Source organism: Gadus macrocephalus, chromosome 13 (assembly GCF_031168955.1).
Source record: "Gadus macrocephalus chromosome 13, ASM3116895v1".
NCBI lineage: Eukaryota > Metazoa > Chordata > Actinopteri > Gadiformes > Gadidae > Gadus > Gadus macrocephalus.
Window position 1 is genome coordinate 7,487,215 of NC_082394.1, and position 25,323 is coordinate 7,512,537.

Consider the following 25,323-nt stretch of genomic DNA (forward strand, 5'->3'; position numbering starts at 1 on the left):
TCCCCCCCCCCCCCCCCCCGTGGCACCAGCACTGGCCAGTGTCCACAGGTCCCTCAATCACACCAGATCAACTCATAACACTAGAAAAAAAAAAGTGATTATTGCGCCGTCTTGTGTCACTTCAAGGGTAGTTGCAAGAAACTTGCAACTAATACCTGCTTTATACTCAGAGACTGCAGTGGCGAGATTACGTAGCCCACCGGATGATTTGATCAGGCCGATAAGTGAGACCGTTCTTCAGAAGGAGACGTTGAAGGACCACCGTCCTGCTCCCAGTATCACCTGCCGTCCCACTGTCGAAATGGACCAGAACACACGCCGCCTGCAATGTCTGCCATGTAGCTCGGACATCAAATGACTCCGGACGTTTCCAGCACTGGGGTTGGACTGAAAGAACTGAACAACCTGACTTCATGCTCCGGACTGGCACGGGATGCGCAGTGGTATTGAAATTTGACATTCTGTTCGCACCGTTTAAATCTTTTCTTTTCAAAATCGGTCGGTGGACGCGTTTTTTTTTACAGCACTATGGGATGTACGGTGAGCTCCGAAGATAAATCTGCTGCGGAGAGATCCAAAATGATTGATAAAAACCTTCGGGAGGACGGGGAGAAGGCTGCTAGGGAAGTCAAACTGCTGCTTTTGGGTAAGGATCAATATGTGAAGACAACCGACCCTCTGGTCTGAAAATAACATAGAGACACAAGCATTGTATTTAAGATATCATATTAGTACCTCAGGACAAGTGGGGTCGTGGATTGTACACCCATTCAGTTCCCCCAGCATCTCTTTATTTGCGAAATAATACAATGTTTATCGTACCCTCCCTCGCAATAAATCGAATAATGCAATGTGTATCTTAATAACCGCCATAGCAAGATGTCAAAGATCAAATCAAACAATGTTTATCTTGCTTTGAGAACACAAACTTAAATGAGACCTAACAAAATTATATATGTCCCCCCAATTTCAAGACAATAAATCAAACAATGTCATGTTTCCATGTTTGGATTCATAGATTTAATAGATTGTATTTATTATGCTGAGTAGGCAGTAGGCAACGCACGCACGCTGGCACACACTCACACAGACACTCTCAATCAATATCTCTCTCTCTCTCTCTCTCACACACACACACACACACACACACACACACACACACACACACACACACACACACACACACACACACACACACACACACACACACACACACACACACACACACACACACACACACACACACTCACTCAGTCACTCAGGCACACACAAACACACATGCACACATCTCAGACACTGGTACACAGACACAGTGACATACCCCTATATTACTGTTGGCCATAGTACTTAATGCGACTTGGTTATAGTGATTATCATCAGCTGTTTACTGTCCTCCCAGCTTTTAATGGTGATGTTGCCATGACAAAAGTCATTCTGGAAGACAGTCAGGAAAAGAAGTAATCTATCTCTCTCTCTCTCTGTCTCTGTCTCTGTCTCTGTCTCTGTCTCTCTCTCTCTCTCTCTCTCTCTCTCTCTCTCTCTCTCTCTCTCTCTCTCTCTCTCTCTCTCTCTCTCTCTCTCTCTCTCTCTCTCTCTCTCTCTCTCTCTCTCTCTCTCTCTCTCTCTCTCTCTCTCGCTCCCTAATGAGTAGGACCCTAATGAGTAGGTTTTTCTTCGGTAATAACCTTTTGATATTCCTGCTGACATACGAGCGGGGTTAGGAAGTGAGTCAGTATGGGCTTCCAATGAGACAGATGACTCCTGCACTCCCTAAAGCCTCCTTAGTTTAAATGATGTATTTCTGCAGCCTCGCGACTGACATCCACCCACCTGCACCTCAGACGTGACTCAAAGCCCTTCCACAGGATAACTATACCAATCCGCAAGTGATGCGCTCCGAGCCACCCACAGGCCGGACCGCTGCACTTGGGCCAAATTAGTCACGCCTTTAAGACACATAGGCGAGAACAATTAGCGTCTTCTTCAGTATGCTGAGGCTGGAATGTCTGCTCTATGCCGGATTTCTGACTTGATTTAAGTGCTGCATCATCTCATCCGATGCTTTTCCTAGGGTTTGGGGGGAGATGTGAATGACGTGAGGAAATGAATGTGTTTTAATGGCGTAGATCAGAAGTACTGGCCTTGTATGCGTGTAGATGACAGACCGTATGTACCAGGAAACGTATGCCTGCTTGATTGTGTTGGGGAGAGAAACACACTGGGAGTTGGTTCTATATATTGCTTCACGGAAATTGCTCGAGTCTGACACCTTGCCACAGTGTGAACTTTGGGGTCGTCAGATGTGAAAGCGTTGAGTGGATTCAACGAGACGTGGAGACTACATTTATATAGGAATAGTCTCCTGTTTGGACTTCAAGTACGGTCATGTACTGTCAAAGTGGATGAAAGCAAAAGGCTTTTGCGCATTTTCCCATGGGTAGAGAGTGGATTTGGTCCCCGATGTAATGTCTATTCCAGTGGGATGAGATCCTCACCATTTAATTTACAGAAGAAACCACCTTAATTATTTGATTTTCTTCGGGTGTCTTTTCACATCAGTATGCGTATAAATTAGGAATGCTGCCATGCTATTAATGAGCTTGCAGTCAGGTTATAGCAGAAGGTAATTATAATGTGGTTGGGCCCATTGTGTGATGTATTTCAGTGACTTGGTGCTAACTTGGAGTCACTTGTGATAATAGCGAACCTGTAATTGATTTTGATGTCATTAATTTAAGCTCCAGATAATAAACTATTCTTAGAGCGAGTGAATTCATATTAAGCCATGAGGCAGAATGTGATTTATGCTGCTTCTCCTTGGATGGATTCATGGAAATGTGAGGCTAGGATCCAGGCTTGTATGATAATAATATTAATCACTGTTTCTCCTTGGTAATGTTGTTAGAAATCGGATGCATTCCCCCTTCTTCCCCATATAATCTGGTGCAGTCCATGTTTGTATCCAGCAAAACATTCATCAGAGCTTATCTTTTGAACCATGTGTGAACCAATGATGTAACCAATAAATAAGACAACACCCTTGGGGGAAGATGTTTCTGAAATGTTCAGGAATGCACATGGAAACTCATAACATTCTAATCACACTGGTGTATGCGTGTTGCTTTGTTGAGGATGACCTGCGTTATCTTGTAGAAACACTCGTCATAAACACTATTCATTTAAGGAGGATGATATGGGGTATACTCCCACACAGGGCTGGGATGAAGCTGTGGGAAATGTGTTAAAGGAAATACGGGCCACATCTGGCTTGTTTGGCTGGAAATAACATATTTCATAATTCATAATTCATAGTATACGCTTTGTGTTTGATGGATGGGATGGGGCGTGGAATTTGTGAAATGTGTTTGAGGATATAGATCTATATTATATATAGATCTATATATAATATAGATCTATATATAATATAGATCTATATATAATATAGATCTATAGATAATATAGATCTATATTATATATAGATCTATATATAATATAGATCTATATATAATATAGATCTATATATAATTAGATCTATATATAATATAGATATATATAGTAGCTTCAATTATCCATTGACAGCTTAATTTATCTATACGTATGTATAATATATATATATATAATTTAGGCATTTTATACATGCATAATGTGTAGCCTTATTATTAATTACGCTGTAAATGAATACACGAAGCTGCTATATATATATACACACACACACATATATATATATATATATATATATATATATATATATAAATATGTATATATGTATATATATATATATGTATATATATATATATACATAAATATTTATATATCCTTATATAACACATTTTACACAGCCTCATCCCAGCCGTCACATACAGAGTACGACAGTACGTTCCGTACTATGAATTATGAAATTAACTGAATGACGTTATTTCCCGCCTCACAAGCAAGATGTGGTCTTCCAGGCTGTTAGCGGCTGAGTGCATAAGTTGAGCTGGAATTTAATGTAACGGACGTGTCAGGCTGACATTACACTAACACTGGTGTGACTCGCTCCCCTGGAGGGAAAGGCTTTCTACCTGCACAACTTGCTCTATGTGTTGAGCTCCTGCATGCCTTTATATGAGAACAGACACTGGATTGGCTGCGGCCCCGCCCATTTCATCTGGAAGACCCAATCAACGCATCCGTATTTCACAGGTTATCAGATATATGTTATCCCCAGTGTACAATAGAGGAAAGCCTATCTGAGCCCAGTTCAGAGACACACCACCAACACTGGCATATGGTACCGAAACAAGCCTGTCTCAGCGTGTACACTGGTGTGTTCGATGACCACTGTGTTTGTGTGTGTGTGTGTGTGTGTGTGTGTGTGTGTGTGTGTGTGTGTGTGTGTGTGTGTGTGTGTGTGTGTGTGTGTGTGTGTGTGTGTGTGTGTGTGTGTGTGCGCGTGTGTGTGCGTGTTGTAGCTAATGTGGCAAGTGGTGATGGCGTGGCCCTTGTTTCCATAGCGCTGAGCCGCCATCTCCTTCTGCGGGGCAGCCGTTCTCTATCCCGCTCACACTTGTAAATGTCAATTTAAAATGGCGTTCAGGTTTTTTGACCTTTTGAGCAAAGTCCCCCCAGAGAAAAGTGAAGTCATGCTTCGATCATAACGATGCACCGCTGCTGTGTCGGTTCTGTTCTGCTCTGCTCGGACTCACACTTAAACTGTCCCCTTTGGGTTCCATGAACTTTACAAAACAAAACCACCATTGATTGTCCTGTGATAAATCTTACTCTTAGTTAGTGCTTACTTCAGTTCAAACAATAATAGATATAAAGACCAGAATAATATCGTTTTATGAAGACTAGGGGTAATGTATCACAGTAGCTTGTAGGCCTACTGGTAGATGAATGGGAATATTGGAACTTGACTGGTCAAATCTTTCTTGGTTGTTTCTTGGCTGCGGTCTATGGCTCAGAATAATTCTGTCCAATCTGCTCCATTTTATTTAACCCTTTTTCAAAAAATGTATTGAAACAAGAAAAACATGATCTGCTGATCCACTGAGCATAAGTGCTTGATGATTGTAAATGGGCATTTAATACATAATTTCAGGGGCGTACAACGGTTTGAGTTTAGCCTCGTTGGCAATGCCTCTCTCTAACCCCATGTGGTCCCAAACGTGAAAGGGTGCCTTCCAAGTCTGATGACCTACTTTCAGCACATCTCTTCCGTTGCAGGGTTTTAAACCACCCCCCCCCCCACCCCCCTCCTTCACTCCATCTTCTCACTAGTGGCTTACAATGGCACACCTGTGCTTGCTATCCTCTGCTTGGCGGTTACCAGTTTACTAACTCGCCAAATTGAGTTCATCTGAGTGTTATGATTCGCGAATAAGGGGTTATTTTTAGCTTGCCGTGTCTATTCGGGTCATGTTGTCTGGGGATTGTTGCCATCTGCAGAAGAAGGCGGGAAGATGGAGATTGACTGCAAATCAGACAGCGGCTATCCTACGAACTATCTCCTGCTTACGTTTCTGGTGTGAGACCAACTGTGCAGTAGAAACACTCAGGAGTTTGTTTATGAGTGTTGAGGCAGTCTTTAGGCAGTGTGCGGCAAGCATGCGTCTTAATGCAAATTTGAAATTGGTTCCTTTATGGTAAAAAAAAATGATGCATGGAGGTGGCATAATTGATGACTTCAGGCGTTTCTTCAGATAATGTAATCCAATAGGAAAATCAAAGTGTATCTCTCACATTCAGATCCCTTTCAGAGCGTGGGACCCTCAACCTTGCCCAGCTCATCATGGGGAAAGGGTTGTGACATCCCTTATTCTATAAATAATGTCTCCACCACTTTCTGTTGCTCAGCCGGCTGCCTCTGAATGGGCCTAGAGCTGTAAATAGCGATAGCGACGTCATTGATGTGTGTTTTGGTCAGTGTCACAAAGTCCTCCAGGAGGTTTTAACCTTCTCAATGACCGTGGTTGTCAGCTTGAAGGGAAGAAGTCTTGACACCCGGACGGTGGAGGTGACAAGTCAAGACCGACCCTGGGGGATGGGCTGACAGCTGATGTAGAGGGAGGAGGAGGCTCAGTCACAACACGACCAAAAAAATGGATGACTGCAAGATAGATTTGGAGCATTTAGTGTTGATTATTCATTTCAGGCGATGACTTATTTTGTGTCATGTTGTTACAAGATATAACAGAAGGACCCCAAACAACAACAAAAAAACGAAGGAAAAAAAACCATTTGATGGACTTCCTATTGTATTCTCTCCTCACTTTTAAATATTTTACAATTTGGGAATCCCACCTGTGTCACAATACCACAGGAGCATCTAACTGTCCTAACTCGTTATGCTCACCCAGCCCCCAGTGCCCTGCATGGATTACTTTCTAACTGGTAGTTGTGGAAATGATGTTACCGCAGCTTTCCCAGCTAATTCCTGGGAAGTCAGAGGCAATTCAATCCAGAGCTCAGGGGCTACTGGGTTGATATAAATGGAACATAATAAATGGTTAGCTGGCCTCCCTTGGCAAGTGAGACCCCCTGAGGGCACTGTGTGCTAGCTTATCCCACATGACCAATCTCCAGCTAACTTACCACACCTCTGACCAATCATTAGCTTGCTAGCTAGTAGCCACCCAACTGACCAATCACTAGCGAGCTAATTGCACACCTCACCAATCAAAAGCTAGCTCACCAAACTACTGAGCAGTCTGCAGCTAGTTCATTCAAAAATTTGACATGTACATTATCTCTACATAACATACTGGATTCATCTTATTTCCACAACTAGACTCAAGACTCAAGCACTCACGCTCCTTGAAAAGCCAAGTCAATAAAATCAATACTACATCCAGTCATGTCAACTAATTTCGAAGAGTAGTACTTGGCCGATCGTTTTTGATAATGAAGTGGCATCCTTGGCCCCTGCTCATGTCTGCTATCCTAATAACTGATTCCACGTGTCTGCCATGCGGGTGGGCCTAATGATTAGATGTCCACAGGTGCACCTTGGGATTAATTAAAACATTGATCCGGGCCCATTAGTTTCATCACACATTAATCACGTCATGTCACTTTCACGTAGCATAGCATCTTCATTAAAACAGAACAGCACCAGCTGTAGCCCTGCAACCCACAAATGAAAGGTAATTGGATTCACATACATTCCCAGTTCGTCAGCGCTCTGTGTTCAGTGGACAGTCAATACGATCAATGTCACCTTTGGCTCCTCAGAGAGCTTGATCCTAGATCCTGAATGAGGAAGAAATTCTTACCATTAAAGGAAGTTCAAGGAGAGACATTGTATTGTGAGCCGGCTGTTTCAGATTCTTTCACCATGTAGGCTAAATGAATTTTGTAGAATAAGGTTACATTATTAAAACTATTCATAATTTATGATATGGTGTATTGCGGTACATAGTGAGCAAGGTATGGCTTGGACAAATAAAAAGGAGTTTGTCATAGGGTTACACAACCATCCAATCTCCTCAGACCCTAGCTGCTCCTAGTGAGCTACACCGAAGTCAGGTGGCAGACCAGACTATTGACAATGGGTGACCATGACGACCATGACGTTCCTGGGGGGCATCATGCCCTGGCCGAGGTAATGCCCGGTGACAGGATGTGGACGGGGGGATGACAGGAAGCAGTGGAGGAGACAGGCATGTGGAAACCCCTGACATTACTGAGGTAGCTCGGAGGAACCTGCTCTCATCTGATCAGCTTTGACTGGATGAACACAGCTCAGTGCCTGGATGAGGACACCTCTATGGATGACATGATTGAAAGTTAATAGTTGATATTAGGGATGGGCACGAGTAGTAAATTCCAAACTCGAGTGATCGAAGGAATTCCTCGAGGATCAATCGAGTACTCGTTAAATCAAATCTATTTTTTAGAATGCAACGCATCTGCAGCAGGAATAGGCCTGATGATGAACGGCAATATTACCAACCAAACATGTAGGCCTAATGCTTATTCTCCATCAAAACAGTCAGAGTTATCAGAGTATTCATTATTTATTTTTGCAAACGTTCAAAACACATTTCCCTTACAAAAATAAATATGCGTCTCACAATTTAAATCACGTCGAACCAAGGCCTGTAACAGTTTTAAAAAAACCGAAACAAGTAGCCTAACCATTGCAAATAAATGCTTAAAGCTGCAAATAAAACGGCAGCAAATGGACTATGGAAATACTCAGCGTTGTGATCTTCTCTACACGCCCGGGATTACAGCTGCGTCTTGCGGCGGTGAAAATATAGCCGACACACTTTCACTTTCACCGTTGCTGCGGGTCTGCTTTCCCGAACTCACTGTTGTGTTTCAGGAGCATATGTTGCCGCATAGTACTTTCTGGTAGCTCGATTTCGCTTGGCATATTTTACATTTCACCTTATGATCTGCTATTTCTTTAAAGTATTTCAATTCTTCGCTGCGGTTTGCTTTAACCGCCATCTCTTAACTTTTTGAATTCTGGCGTGCCTGCACACGCCACGGAACGCGCCATGGAAATGGATGCATTTAATTTTCTTTGTGCCCACGTCATGCGTTAGTGGCGCCGACAGAAAATGTATACATTTGCTTCAGAAAACTTTGTTTGTATTGTGTGTGTATATGCAAACTCGAGTTTGCCTGTCTACCAACCGAGTTCATTTGTAACGAGTAGTACTCGAGTAATCGATTCCTCACGCCCATCCCTAGTTGATATTACATTGTCAAATGTTAGATTAATATCATTTGAAAACCATTTATATAGTTATATGGGCATGAAACTTATGTTTTACTTGTGACCATGCCACACTTTTGCTGAACTTCGTCCTGGATTCATCTCTCTAATCAGGTATTAGATTCATATCAAAAGTCTGATGGCAGACAAACTCATATTTGTGTTTTACGTCCTCTCACTTCATATTTATTGACCAATCATGTTGCCAGAGGCTGGGATTTGTAAGAGCCTAATTGGAGGACACTATCGGCCAGCAGTAGTAACACTGTCAAGAAAACGTCTGTAGAGGTTTTAAATCAACACTGTGTAGACTGGCCTTTGTAGATGGACCATTCTGAATCCCTTGCCGTCGTGGTTTCCGGGCAAGGATCTTTCCCCAAAGATCCTGCTGTAAAATAATAGGACTACTGGATCCCAGAGATTAGTTCTGGACAGGATCAGCAAAAGTGTGGCATGTACACACATGTAAAACACGAGTTTCTCGAGGGTATAGATATGGAAGCCACTGAAGCACGCTGTAATCTGTTGTTTGTCCCAACAGGTGCGGGCGAGTCAGGGAAGAGCACCATCGTGAAGCAGATGAAGTGAGTGACACAAACGCAGTCTCCATCTGGACGAACAGAAGAAGGCCAGCGTCCATCCAGGCCAGAGATATGTAGTGACGGCCTGGCCTGTTGGCCCTAGATGGACGCCTTCTGTTGTTCCGACACTAGAATCCTCTGGCAGAACAAGCGTGTTTAGTCTGAACATGAGACATGGCCATAACATAATCATAATATTCTACAATTGTGTAATATGTGTAATGTTTACGTGCATACTGTAGCCATATTCCAGCTAATGGGGTTAATGGACTGTCACATTTTCCACATCCCATTAGTCGTTATTTTACAAAACGTAGTGCAGGCAATCATCCCCTATCTCAACAGTGTTGGACTCTAATGACGTGGTTTGCTCACGTTAGCTACAACCGAAACGTCTGACATCTTTCCCCAACTCCTACACAGCGTTACATAAAAACATGTTATGTTTGGTGTTTTCTGTTGTCAGGATCATTCATGAAGACGGCTATTCAGAAGACGAGTGTAAACAGTACAGAGCAGTGGTCTACAGTAACACCATTCACTCTCTGATGGCCATTGTTAAAGCAATGACCACTCTCAAGATTGACTATGGGGACACTGCAAGGGAGGTAAGATATACAAGTTTTAGATACAGTATCACATGTATATAATCACACAAGCATGTGCACAGACAGATGCTCTGTTTTATGTGTGCATTGTGCTTCAGATATAACGAAAAAATATTTTTTTTTTGCTTTTGAGTAAATTGCAACCCAAAAAACACCTAAAAGCCATATTGCCATAGCTGCATTGCTTCCTGCCTCTAAGCTCCAAGGAAGCCCTCCAGTGAGACACACATCAATAAGTGGGCTAGTGGGCAGAGATATACTTAAGGCTTTTGTCACGACGACCCACTTTTACAACGGCCCATTTTCTTTGTTGCTTGCTTTGTTTCTGCAGTGTCAGGAGCAGCGGCGAATAATTAACAAAGGGCCAGCTATCTACAAACTGATAATGGCCTGAATTGGCTGCTTTTGATCCATATTTGGCATACTTTCTATGCGTTCAGACAGGTTCCCCTAAGACAAAGGCTGAAAGATAGAATTGTCTTTTGGCTCTCCCCCTCTCTTGAGCAGTCTCAAAATATATCACATTAGAATGAATTCACACACATATACTCTCATCTCCCTAAACGTGGTGTTGATGGTGTTTGTACTCATTCCCATTATTTCTTTCTTGATAGCCTGTGTAGACCTCTATGTAATTACTGTGATCATATTGATGTGTCTAGTCATAGCCTCCACACAAGGCACATAGTATACAGGTATAACTTTTTTAAATACACACACTATTGTATGTCATGTACATGAAAACACACTCATGAATAAAAATAGTCATAAGTATCGCTGGAGAGAATAAATATAAAGGAACAAAGACATTTAGCAACAATGCCTCCTTCACTATGATTTAAGCACCACTCTTGCATGTTTTATATATACAATGCGTTATATATACATAATGGGCTAACTTAGTGCCTGGTACTATTTTAATCTTTTAGCAGAAGCTTTAATACACGAACCAAGGACTTTTTGACCTCCACCCTTGTATCCACTACACTATTCTGCACTAAAAAGAAAAAACTTTAATAGCCTGCTCTCAAATCTTCGGTTTAATACCACCCAATCTGTAAAAGCAAAATATTACATAATCATATCCAATGCTGCGTTCCAATATCCATACTTCCATTAGTACACTTAAATGTAGTACACTCTCCGCACTCACTAAGTGCGCTGATTTTCAGATCTCAGTGTTGTTCCAAATCGAATACTCCATGGTGCACTAACCGGAAATTACGATCACGACTGCCGTCACGACTCCTCCCCCACAATAAAGCTCCCGCTTTGGACGGTGAACTCTTTACACATAGTACTATAAAAAGCTATAAAATCTATAAAAACTACAAAATGACTCCATTAATGCAGGCTATGTGGAAAATGCGCCGATGTTGGCTCAGCCTGTCTCAGCCTCTTCCGCTACGTAGCTAAGATGCAGGGACGCGGGAAGTGGGGGTGCTTAGGGTGCTGCAGCACCCCCTCCCTGGCGGCCTCTGGCTGTAACTGCAAGTGAGAAGGTTTTATGAACAAATCAATACTTTTTCTTTTTTTTAATAATTTTATCATACAACATGATTTTTCATTTAATTATTGACATCCACCCTTTTTATGATATTTATCATATTATCATTTCAATTTATTTAGAACATTGTCTGAGTAGGCTGACGTAGGCTATGACGCACAACGCAGAACTGTCGATAGCTGAATATCGTACTATGCTGATTTTACATACCGGTAAGTATGTTGGTGTTCAACATCTGTTGTAGTGAACATTCTAAAACTGGTGTAAAATGTTGCTGCCATATTAATAGACACGTTGAATGTTATCGTTATGATTCTGGAATCCTGCACGTAAACTGGTTGGCAAAAAAAGAGCAAAGACGGACGGTTCACTTGACGGAGAAACCGTCACTTTCCTCATATCAGACAACTCGTAACTCTGGATGAAAATAAAGGCTTTCTTTTATTGTCACTCTCCTTTTAAACCTTTAGAAATAACCTCCTAAATCCTTGTTATAACGCTGTGTATAATCCCGGACCGCAACAGCTTGTCGGCATGTTGTTATGGTGTGAAATTCAGCCCAGTATCAGCCGAGTTTACTCTAATTTCCACATTGTTTACTTGCTGACGTTTGTGAATAACAGTGGCTAGTTGGCAGAACTCTTTTTGTACACCAGTAGAGTGTTTATCAGAGCGCAGCATTTATTATGACGTCATTATATAGACTCTCTCTCAGCACCCCCCCTTGGACTGACTTCCCGCGTCCCTGGTGTTACCCCCTATGTTTTATTCGATACTTTTCAACAGTGTTACCCCTTATGGGTTTTTCATGACCACAGATAAAAAACGACAGTTTTTTTTACGTTTCATTTGATAAAATGAAATTTTTTCCATGTTTTTTCCATGTTTACCAATAAAAAAAGACAGTGGCACCCCGGGCGACGTTTTTGCAGGGATCGGAACATGAGCTGTTTAGAGTGTTAACCTCCAAACTTAACAATGCACCATCAAGACACCGGTTAAAGTCATCACAAAGGTTATACTTGACTTTATAATTCGCATGAAATAGAGATAAGGAACTTCCAACTGAGGTCATCAACCGGACTTGAACCCCGGTCTCCAGGGGGTTAGGCAGAGTGCACCCCACTGCACCACTGAGGCGATGACAAAACCCAACAATCAATCATCAATAAAGAGGATATACATGACATTAAAATGTATGTGTGTATTTCTATTATTTCCCTAATGTTTTTTTTTCAAGACGACAAATAATAAACAACAGTGTTACCCCTTATGTTTTTTTTCATGACGACCAAAAAAAACAACAGTGTTACCCCCTTTATGTTTTTTTTCATGACGACCAATAAAAAACAACATGGTTACCCATTATGTTTTTTTTCATGACGACCAATAAAAAACAACATGGTTACCCCTTATGTTTTTTTTCATGACGACCAATAAAAAACAACAATGTTACCCCTTATGTTTTTTTTCATGACGACCAATAAAAAAAGGAACAGTGTTACCCCTTATGTTTTTTTTCATGACGACCAATAAAAAAAGGAACAGTGTTACCCCTTATGGTTTTATTCGTGACTACCAAAGAAAAACGACAGTGTCACCCCTCATGTTTCATTTGATAAAAACGACAGTGTTACACTGTCGTTTTTTATTGGCCATCATGAAAAAAAACATAAGGGGTAACACTGTCGTTTTTATTGGTCGTCATGAAAAAAAACATAAGGGGTAAGACTGCTGTTTTTTATTGGTCTTCATGAAATAAACATAAGGGGTAACACTGTCGATATTTATCAAATACAACATAGGGGGTAACACTGTTGTTTTTCTTTGGTCGTCATGAAAAAAAACACAAGGGGTAACACAGTCGTTTTTTATTGGTCGTCATGAAAAAAAACGACAGTGTTACCCCTTGTTTTTTTCATGATGACTGATAAAAAACGACAGTGTTGCCCGTTATATTTTATTTGACAAAGACAACAGTGTTACCCCTTATGTTTTTTTTCATGACGACCAACAAAAAACAAGTGTTACCCCGTATGTTTTCTTTCATGACGACCAATAAAAAACAACATGGTTACCCCTTATGTTTTTTTTCATGACGACCAATAAAAAACAACATGGTTACCCCTTATGTTTTTTTTCATGACGAACAATAAAAAACAACAATGTTACCCCTTATGGTTTTTTTCATGACGACCAATAAAAAAAGGAACAGTGTTTCCCCTTATGTTTTTTTTTATGACGACCAATAAAAAAAGGAACATTGTTACCCCTTATGGTTTTTTCCGTGACTACCAAAGAAAAACGACAGTGTCACCCCTCATGTTTCATTTGATAAAAACGACAGTGTTACACTGTCGTTTTTTATTGGTCGTCATGAAAAAAAACATGAGGGGTAAGACTGCTGTTTTTTATTGGTCGTCATGAAATAAACATAAGGGGTAACACTGTCGATACTTATTCAATAAAACATAGGGGGTAACACTGTTGTTTTTCTTTGGTCGTCATGAAAAAAACCACAAGGGGTATCACTGTCGTTTTTTATTGGTCGTCATGAAAAAAAACGAGTGTTACCCCTTGTTTTTTTGATGATGACTGATAAAAAACGACAGTGTTGCCCCTTATATTTTATTTGACAAAGACAACAGTGTTACCCCTTATGTTTATTTTCATGACGACCAATAAAAAACAACAGTGTTACCCCTTATGTTTTCTTTCATGACGACCAATAAAAAACAACAGTGTTACCCCTTATGTTTCATTTGATAAAAACGACAGTGTTACCCCTCATGTTTCATTTGATAAAAACGACAGTGTTACCCCTCATGTTTCATTTGATAAAAACGACAGTGTTACCCCTTGTGTTTTTTTTCATGACGACCAAAGAAAAACAACAGTGTCACCCCTTATGGTTTTTTTCATGACGACCAAAGAAAAACGACAGTGTTACCCCTTATGTTTCATTTGATAAAAACGACAGTGTTACCCCTCATGTTTCATTTGATAAAAACGACAGTGTTACCCCTTGTGTTTTTTTTCATGACGACCAAAGAAAAACAACAGTGTCACCCCCTATGTTTTATTTGATAAATATCGACAGTGTTTTCCCCTTATATTTATTTCATGACGGCCGATAAAAAACGACAGAGTTGCCCCTCATGTTTTTTCCATGTTGACCAATAAAAAAACGACAGTGGCACCCCTGTCGACGTTTTTGCAGGGATCGGAACATGAGCTGTTCAGAGTGTTAACCTCCGAACTTAACAATGCACCATCAAGACACCGTTTAAAGTCATCACAAAGGTTATACTTGAATTTATAATTCGCATGAAATAGAGATAAGGAACTTCCAACTGAGGTCATCAACCGGACTTGAACCCCGGTCTCCAGGGGGTTAGGCAGAGTGCACCCCACTGCACCACTGAGGCGATGACAAAACCCAACAATCAATCATCAATAAAGAGGATATACATGACATTAAAATGTATGTGTGTATTTCTATTATTTCCCTAATGTTTTTTTTTCAAGACGACAAATAATAAACAACAGTGTTACCCCTTATGTTTTTTTTCATGACGACCAAAAAAAACAACAGTGTTACCCCCTTTATGTTTTTTTTCATGACGACCAATAAAAAACAACATGGTTACCCATGATGTTTTTTTTCATGACGACCAATAAAAAACAACATGGTTACCCCTTATGTTTTTTTTCATGACGACCAATAAAAAACAACAATGTTACCCCTTATGTTTTTTTTCATGACGACCAATAAAAAAAGGAACAGTGTTACCCCTTATGTTTTTTTTCATGACGACCAATAAAAAAAGGAACAGTGTTACCCCTTATGGTTTTATTCGTGACTACCAAAGAAAAACGACAGTGTCACCCCTCATGTTTCATTTGATAAAAACGACAGTGTTACACTGTCGTTTTTTATTGGCCATCATGAAAAAAAACATAAGGGGTAACACTGTCGTTTTTATTGGTCGTCATGAAAAAAAACATAAGGGGTAAGACTGCTGTTTTTTATTGGTCTTCATGAAATAAACATAAGGGGTAACACTGTCGATATTTATCAAATACAACATAGGGGGTAACACTGTTGTTTTTCTTTGGTCGTCATGAAAAAAAACACAAGGGGTAACACAGTCGTTTTTTATTGGTCGTCATGAAAAAAAACGACAGTGTTACCCCTTGTTTTTTTCATGATGACTGATAAAAAACGACAGTGTTGCCCGTTATATTTTATTTGACAAAGACAACAGTGTTACCCCTTATGTTTTTTTTCATGACGACCAACAAAAAACAAGTGTTACCCCGTATGTTTTCTTTCATGACGACCAATAAAAAACAACATGGTTACCCCTTATGTTTTTTTTCATGACGACCAATAAAAAACAACATGGTTACCCCTTATGTTTTTTTTCATGACGAACAATAAAAAACAACAATGTTACCCCTTATGGTTTTTTTCATGACGACCAATAAAAAAAGGAACAGTGTTTCCCCTTATGTTTTTTTTTATGACGACCAATAAAAAAAGGAACATTGTTACCCCTTATGGTTTTTTCCGTGACTACCAAAGAAAAACGACAGTGTCACCCCTCATGTTTCATTTGATAAAAACGACAGTGTTACACTGTCGTTTTTTATTGGTCGTCATGAAAAAAAACATGAGGGGTAAGACTGCTGTTTTTTATTGGTCGTCATGAAATAAACATAAGGGGTAACACTGTCGATACTTATTCAATAAAACATAGGGGGTAACACTGTTGTTTTTCTTTGGTCGTCATGAAAAAAACCACAAGGGGTATCACTGTCGTTTTTTATTGGTCGTCATGAAAAAAAACGAGTGTTACCCCTTGTTTTTTTGATGATGACTGATAAAAAACGACAGTGTTGCCCCTTATATTTTATTTGACAAAGACAACAGTGTTACCCCTTATGTTTATTTTCATGACGACCAATAAAAAACAACAGTGTTACCCCTTATGTTTTCTTTCATGACGACCAATAAAAAACAACAGTGTTACCCCTTATGGTTTTTTTCATGACGACCAAAGAAAAACGACAGTGTTACCCCTTATGTTTCATTTGATAAAAACGACAGTGTTACCCCTCATGTTTCATTTGATAAAAACGACAGTGTTACCCCTTGTGTTTTTTTTCATGACGACCAAAGAAAAACAACAGTGTCACCCCCTATGTTTTATTTGATAAATATCGACAGTGTTTTCCCCTTATATTTATTTCATGACGGCCGATAAAAAACGACAGAGTTACCCCTCATGTTTTTTCCATGTTGACCAATAAAAAAACGACAGTGGCACCCCTGTCGACGTTTTTGCAGGCATCGGAACATGAGCTGTTCAGAGTGTTAACCTCCGAACTTAACAATGCACCATCAAGACACCGTTTAAAGTCATCACAAAGGTTATACTTGAATTTATAATTCGCATGAAATAGAGATAAGAAACTTCCAACAGAGGTCATCAACCGGACTTGAACCCCGGTCTCCAGGGGGTTAGGCAGAGTGCACCCCACTGCACCACTGAGGCGATGACAATACACAATAATCAATCATCATTAAAGAGGATATACATGACATTAAAATGTATGTGTGTATTTCTATTATTTCCCTTTTTTTTTTTTTCAAGACGACAAATAATAAACAACAGTGTTACCCCTTATGTTTTTTTTCATGACGACCAAAAAAAACAACAGTGTTACCCCCTTTATGTTTTTTTTCATGACGACCAATAAAAAACAACATGGTTACCCCTTATGTTTTTTTTCATGACGACCAATAAAAAACAACATGGTTACCCCTTATGTTTTTTTTCATGACGACCAATAAAAAACAACAATGTTACCCCTTATGTTTTTTTTCATGACGACCAATAAAAAAAGGAACAGTGTTACCCCTTATGTTTTTTTTCGTGACTACCAAAGAAAAACAACAGTGTCACCCCTCATGTTTCATTTGATAAAAACGACAGTGTTACACTGTCGTTTTTTATTGGCCATCATGAAAAAAAACATAAGGGGTAACACTGTCGTTTTTATTGGTCGTCATGAAAAAAAACATAAGGGGTAAGACTGCTGTTTTTTATTGGTCGTCATGAAATAAACATAAGGGGTAACACTGTCGATATTTATCAAATAAAACATAGGGGGTAACACTGTTGTTTTTCTTTGGTCGTCATGAAAAAAAACGACAGTGTTGCCCCTTGTTTTTTTCATGATGACTGATAAAAAACGACAGTGTTGCCCCTTATATTTTATTTGACAAAGACAACAGTGTTACCCCTTATGTTTTTTTTCATGACGACCAATAAAAAACAACAGTGTTACCCAGGGACGCGGGAAGTGGGGGTGCTTAGGGTGCTGCAGCGGCCCCTGGCTGTAACTGCAAGTGAGAAAGTTTTCTGAACAAATCAATACTTTTTTTTTGTTGTATAATTTTATCATACAACATGATTTTTCATTAAATTATTGACATCCACCCTTTTTATGATATTTATCATATTATCGGTACTATGCTGATTTTACATAAGCATGTTGGTGTTCAACATCTGTTGTAGTGAACATTCTAAAACTGGTGTAAAATGTTGCTGCCATATTAATAGACACGTCGAATGTTATCGTTTTGATTCTGGAATCCCGCACATAAACTGGTTGGCAAAAAAAGAGCAAAGACGGGCGGTTCACTTGACGGAGAAATCGTCACCTTCCTCATATCAGACAACTCGTTAGTCTGGATGAAAATTAAGGCTTTCTATCATTGTCACTTTCCTTTGTAAACCTTTAGAAATAACCTCCTGAATCCTTGTTATAACGCTGTGTATAATCCCGGACCGCAACAGCTTGTCGGCATGTTGTTAGTGTGTGAAATTCAGCCCAGTATCAGCCGAGTTGACTCTAATTTCCACATTGTTTATTTGCTAACGTTTGTGAATAACAGTGGCTTGTTGGCAGAACTCTTTTTACACACCAGTAGAGTGTTTATCAGAGCGGAGCCCTGAATGTGACGTCACCCCTCATCTCGTCTCTGTAAACAACGGATGTTGCGCAGCATTTATTATGACGTCATTATATAGATTCTCTCTCAGCACCCCCCCCTCGGACTGACTTCCCGCGTCCCTGCTAAGATGGCTGCCGTTGAGTACGAAAAGTGTGCATCGATCCACACTCTGCGGTTTGACCGTTTTGAGTATACCATCCTGGTCCGTTCTGTACACTTCCTTTTTGCCTTTTGGAACGCCCTACGTACTCAAACTATGTATCCTGAGTACAGATAGTATGGATACTGGAACACAGCACAGGTCTAGTCACTTTTATGTGTTCTTGATCATTTCAAGTTTCAAGGGAGTTCAAAGGCCAACGTTATGACATCCACTAACCCTCAACCGTCTGAACAGCAAACTAACCCCTGAGATGCAACACAGTCCTAACACACACTCCAGCAGTTCCTTCTTCAGCGACGGAGGCCATAGATTTGCATACAGCTCTAATATTCATACAACCTTTATGCAAAGTGTCCCGAGGAGTCATCGAGGGCGACCCTGAATGACGAGGCAATCAAGACTTCCCCAGAGGAAAAAAAATGAATTGCACTTTAGTTTTTTTAATTCACCGTTTTTTTTCTTCTTCTTCGGCAGGACGACGCGCGGCAGGTGTTTGTGCTGTGCGCCGAGGCGGAGGAGCACGCCGTCCTGCCCGAGGACCTGTCCCGCGTCATGAGGCGCCTGTGGGCCGACCGCGGCGTCCAACGCTGCTTCACCCGCTCGCGGGAGTACCAGCTCAACGACTCGGCCGCCTAGTGAGTAAAGCGCCACGTCTGGACGGGTCTAAAGGGATGATTATGGTTCCACCTCGACGCAACGCTGGGGGAATCACGGGCCCGTTACGTCCGTGCGTCCATCACAAGGGCCTGATCTGCGCCTCCCAAAATGTTTTAACCTTGCGTCGAGGCACCAGCAAGGACTGTGATTGGTCCACTCACCAAGACCCGACGCAGAACCAAAGCAGGTTCACGACTGCGTCGAAGCGTCTGCGTGGTCCCCCGCGTTGCGTCGACGTGGAACCATAATCAGCCCTTCAGGATACGTGTTTGGAAGTCCGTTGTTAGGGGCACGGGAACGACGTGAAATGAACCGCCTCCCGTCTCTGTTTTGGACAGCTTAAATACACACGACAACTTTATTGAAAGGATAATACATGTAATTAAATGTAACCTCTATGTGTGCGCGCACACACACACACACACACACACACACACACACACACACACACACACACACACACACACACACACACACACACACACACACACACACACACACACACACACACACACACACACACACAGTGTGCTGAGATTGAAGTGGGGACTGGGCTTCTCTCACTGGCCTTTAAAGAACAGCTGGTAGCTGCTGAAGCAATCAGTTAACCACACACAGCCAAAAGCCAATTAACTAATTAACCCTTACAGAAACACACCTCAGGGAAAACCAAGGAAATCAATGAAATCAAAGTCAGAATTGTTACAAGAAAGAAAAGCAACACAATCATACCTCCTACCAAGGTGTTTTTATTTATAATTATATTGTTTGATAAATATTATCTGATAAATATAAGATACGGTTTTATGTTTTGGTGCTCTGTGCAGTCAATGCAAGGAGATTAATTTACTTGTGAAATCACCTAGGGAACAAAGACTAGAAGTATGAGGTTATAAATAATTATAATCAGGAACCTGTGAAAAGCTCCATATAAGGATCAGGAGCAGTGACTTTATCTTGAGTGGCGCAGAGGTTCTAGGTTCATGGCAGGTTACCAGTTTTACTGTCAAGTGAAACGTAAAAGTATCATGTACAAATGACATTTTTAGTGACTGAATTATTGAAATACAATATGTTTCTTGCAAGAGCAAGTTCTGTTGAACTTTTTTTTTTTTTTATTATAGTCAAATGGACTGAAATTGTATGATAGAGATAGCATTAACCATCATCTTCCTGCGTGCGCGTGTGTGCGTCTGGAGTGGAGGTTGGCTTAGCCACTAAAAGCATCAGGTCTCCCAGCAGGCCTGTGCGGTGATGTAATGCCTGGCCAAGTAGAGCAAGCTGTGTCCTTCAGCCTCTATCAGACACTCTATCACCGCCTCTAAGACTGGTTCAATTTCAAAACTTTGTTGCGATGATCTCTGAATATTCATCGGACAACCTCACATTAAATCAAAACGCCATCTTGTTTTTAGATATTTTTACCTAATGTGTCTCAGTGTTTTCGTAGAAGCTTGCCAATGCTTGCTCACTGTGTTTATGCTCCATCCCTTTAAGATAGTGATAAACACAAGCTGCAGTGATGCTGACTCACATTTCTGCCATTGCAGACTAACAGAAAAAAACCTCTATATTAAAGAAACCAAAAGGAACATAAAAGCCATATTTTTTTTTATTAGATTACTGCTGGAATTTCTGTCTCTCTCTTTGCATGTGGTTGTGTTTCAATATGGTACATACTACTGAAGGGGAAGCAGTATGTTGCCATGGTAATCTCGCCACTGTGAGCTTCTCATGGGCAGGGGGGCTCTCAGTGTATTTATAGTGTTTATAGATATAGATAAGTGCAAAGCAACCATCACACTCAACCCCTAAATTACATTTTTTCCCGTGGACAGAAGGTCAGGTAAGTAAACGGCCCTGCTCTGAAATGATAATTCATTCACTATTGCAGCCACAGGAGCCCATGCCAATGAAATTGGGGGGTGGTCTTTAATATCCCTGGGAAGATTTAAGAGCAACAATTTCTGAGTTATGCTCAGAAATGCCATAGCCATCCGTCGGTTATTAGTGAGTGAAGTGCTCTGTGACAATGTATGTCTCTAATGGACTGAGACGATTTAGATTTGACTGACTAATCAGGGCGTCTCTTCCCTTATTGGTTCTAGAAATCCATCTTGCATATCAATCACAGTTGGTCAAAACACAATACTCCTCAATGGCTGAGAAACGCGGGGAGGACTGGAGCAGAGGGAGAGGGGGTCTTTTTTTTAGGGGTCTATTTTTAAAACCGTGTGCTATTTTCGGCTCTCTCTCTCTTTACAACTCTTGCATCTCACCTGGGCCTTCCCCGCGCTAGCGTGTGGGGTTCTGTGCTTCACCTGTGCTGTTCACCCCCACAGCTACCTGAACGACCTGGAAAGGATAGCCAAGGCGGACTACATCCCCACCCAGCAGGACGTGCTGCGGACGCGCGTGAAGACTACGGGTATCGTGGAAACCCACTTCACCTTCAAGGACCTCCACTTCAAGTGAGGCCGACATCAGCGTAATTGGGCTGAAAACACAGACAGTGTCCCTTAAAAGCCACTGCAGCCATTCAATGTGGCTTACGTGTAATGCCTCGTTTTCACCCACGCACACACTCATGCAAAGTGGGACAACGGTTGGCATGCCTTGCTCAAGGAATCCCTGTTACTTTGGCGAAGGCTGCAACATGAATTTGAATGTTGTGTGCAGGACTTAAGACACAAGACCCACAGTCGGGTTATTATGTGGGAACGGGAGGGAGATGTTGTTCATTTTGAATGTTTGTTTCTCAGATGAAACATCCAGAGAGGTTTAATCAGCCAGAGAGGTCTGGCCTGTTGTGTTGTCTCTGGCTCAAGACCCTGAAAGGACCATCTGTAATCAGACGGGATTTGTTTTCTCTCGCATTTATATTCTCGTAAAGCGGCCTCTGAGGCCTTTTGGGGGCTGAATAATAGATGGAGAATCAATAAAACGAAAGTCACTGCTTTAGATTTCACTTCAATTCCGAGAAGTAACTATCGGAACCAATCTGATTGCCCCACACACTCATCTCTTTCATCAACAAAGGGCGCCTCACGGGTTATTATTTTTTTCACCTTTGCTCCCTGTTTAATCCGTCTGATGTAACAACAAAGATTTTTGCAGTAGATAAGGGTTCCCCTTGTCTTTTACCTCTGCATCATCGTCCTGTTGACCTTCACGCCAAAACCCGCGTCCTGATCACCGCATCAGACCTCATTAAGAAGTTAATGTGCAGCCAAAAATAGACCCTGACTTTGCACCCCGCGTCGCAGTCGGTTTTGGGGCGGGGAGAGAAATGAGGCTGTCTTTTCTCAGCTCCACTGGCCCGCTCTCTCTTTTTCTATTGACTTTCTAGTGACCTTAAACACGGTCACACACGCGTACACAAACGCACGCGCAAACACACGTGCAGGCGCGCGGCGTGTGCGTGCAGGCGTACACACTGACGCCTGCACACACACTCTTTTACACTCTACTTCCTCTCTCTCGGCAGGATGTTTGACGTGGGTGGCCAACGGTCCGAGAGGAAGAAGTGGATCCACTGTTTTGAAGGAGTCACGGCCATTATCTTCTGCGTGGCGCTCAGTGCGTACGACCTCATGCTAGCCGAGGATGAGGAGATGGTGAGGAAGAAGGACTGAACCCAGCATGGTGCCTGCGCCGCAGCGCTACCATATGGGTCTGTGACCCCAGAGCTAGGATACATTACCCCTCTTTATGGGAACGCATTGTAAAACAGATGCCTCCGTACGACCCTGGAGGCATCGTATGTTTAAAACACATGTTATTTTTTCACGATGATATATTTGCCTTTCATAACACTACTAAGTATCAGCAGGAGGGTTTGAGTTGGGTGCGTTCATTCACTGGAGAAAGACTCCAACACCTTCTATGTGCTTTCTGTGCACCATCCAATTTCGACAGTTTGCTCACTATTGCCCCCTGCTGGCGGCCTTCCCGAATTTTGGGATTTAAAGGAGATGCACGTAGGATGCATCTCGTTCAAGGACGCCTACTGCTATGATGTGGACATTGGGGTTCCGCAACGTACTTGTAGGCAACTGCTAAAGTAATTGACTCAAAAGAAAATGCTCCTTAAAGGCATTTGTCTGAATTATCTTTAAGTCGCTTTAGATGAAAGCGTCGAAAAATATTATTCGTTTTTCAGTGAAAGAAAAAGAAACGTACAGAAATGGTTTCAGGCAGCTGCCATTATTTTGTGTTATGCACACGACATCACAAACATCTTGGACGTAGTTAGCCAGTGACCAAGCCCCTCCATCTCGTTCCAGAACCGCATGCACGAGAGCATGAAGCTGTTTGACTCCATCTGCAACAACAAGTGGTTCACGGAGACCTCCATCATCCTCTTCCTCAACAAGAAGGACCTGTTTGAGGAGAAGATCCCCCGTAGCCCGCTGTCCATCTGCTACCCAGAATACGGAGGTCAGGGCACATACTTCAATAGATCTCTTGTGCTTTTCTTTGACCGAGGGATGATTGTTGTCGTATGATTGTGGACGGCTTGAATCTTCAGTTCTTTAAATCTTAAAAATTGTGTGTGTGTCTTGAGTATTGATGCTTGTATTATGAAGACCCCTGCTACTTAAACATGATTTGGTCAATGTACACTTTAAAAAAAGTTGTCCCTGTATTAATATCTTAATATGTATTAATATACCTTCAATATATAAAAGTATTTTATTTGGACTTAAATCAATTGTAAAATGTGCATGTATATGTGTGTCTGTATATGTGTATGTCTGTGTGTGTCTTTGTGGGTCTGTGTGCGTGTGTGACCATGTGTCTGTCTGTGTGCGTGCCTGTGCATGCGCGTGTGTGTGTGTGTGTGTGTGTGTTTCTCCCATCCTCAGGGGCCAACAAGTATGATGAGGCGGCCAGCTATATCCAGACCAAGTTCGAGGACCTGAACAAGAAGAAGGACACCAAGGAGATCTACACCCACTTCACCTGCGCCACCGACACCAAGAACGTGCAGTTCGTGTTCGACGCCGTCACCGACGTCATCATCAAGAACAACCTGAAGGACTGCGGACTTTTCTAGAAGCCGTGGGAGCACGCCGCCGCGTGATGTCATCGTTCTGGGGGAGTGGGGGGGGTCGGGGTTTGATCACTGGGTGGGAACAGTGACACGCGTCACTCACTAACTGTTTGATTATTTTCAATGCGTTCCTTTTGTCACATGCGTCATAATGTTACCGGTTCTTTTGAGACTTTTTATCGATAGATAATTTTACCGGCCGTGCGATTTTTTTCAGAAATATGTAGACAGGGTTTTTAATTACATTTGTTTATGGGATATAATTAACGCGCTGTATGCGAGTAGGAAATAGAAAAAAACTATTATGTTTTGCAGACGTATGAATATAAAATGGAGCTAAATCAGTATGCCTTCCATAACACTGGTTTCCAACGCTACCACAGAAACAAAAGGCCATTTCTTCTTTTGCTTTAATATTGTTTAGGTTTTTGATATTTTGTGCTCTTCTTTTTCAACCTTATTTTATTTTTTATTTCGACCACATGCTAGAGCTAGACAACCAGTAAAATGTCCCTGATAAGCATGGATTTACTTTGTCTTGATTTATTGAAAGATTTGAATGAACCAAACATATTTTGGAGATTGTCAAAATCCAACAGCATTGGGGGAAACGTATTTTAAGGGTAAGGGTTTACATAGAGTCTCTACTATACAGTCCATGCTTCACTAGCCTGTACGTCACACTAATTGAGTAACATTCCATTGATAAATCGTCTTAATGACAAAGGACTAATATGTACACACTTATAAATACACACGTACATCGCCATTTAAGGAAGTGCGCAAGGTTTTTCAAAAGCCAATGTTTCCTCCTAAAATGAAATGTTTTTTTGTTTTGTATTTTGCCTTGTTATCTGTTTGCGGTATGGAGCTGTGGCCTGCGGTCTTAGTATGAACTAGGGCTATTTCTGCTGATAGTCAGTTCACTTGACAAATAATCGTATCACTATACTAGGAAGCATATCAAATCTATTCCGCTGTCATGAAATAAATCATGTTTTGGTAGGCCTT

The 25,323-nt window shown here is 41.4% G+C and overlaps 1 protein-coding gene across 1 annotated transcript; it reads left to right on the plus strand.

Annotated features, from left to right (window-relative positions):
• The first annotated feature begins 42 nt into the window (after nt 1–42).
• Nucleotides 43–25,323, plus strand: LOC132470716 (guanine nucleotide-binding protein G(i) subunit alpha-2-like). Its single transcript, XM_060069534.1, has 8 exons — nt 43–646; nt 9,255–9,297; nt 9,761–9,902; nt 19,074–19,234; nt 21,599–21,727; nt 22,744–22,873; nt 23,543–23,696; nt 24,125–25,323. Exons 1-8 carry the CDS (start codon nt 529–531, stop codon nt 24,313–24,315), a joined length of 1,068 nt encoding a protein of 355 aa, XP_059925517.1. The 5' UTR covers nt 43–528; the 3' UTR covers nt 24,316–25,323.

Bases quoted from the DNA above. Each gene is read 5' to 3' on its own strand.
- LOC132470716 (XM_060069534.1), top strand. From the start codon at position 529: ATGGGATGTACGGTGAGCTCCGAAGATAAATCTGCTGCGGAGAGATCC. The intron at 9,298-9,760 runs GTGAGTGACACA...TTCTGTTGTCAG, and splicing joins ACCATCGTGAAGCAGATGAA to GATCATTCATGAAGACGGCT. The intron at 9,903-19,073 runs GTAAGATATACA...CTTCTTCGGCAG, and splicing joins ATGGGGACACTGCAAGGGAG to GACGACGCGCGGCAGGTGTT.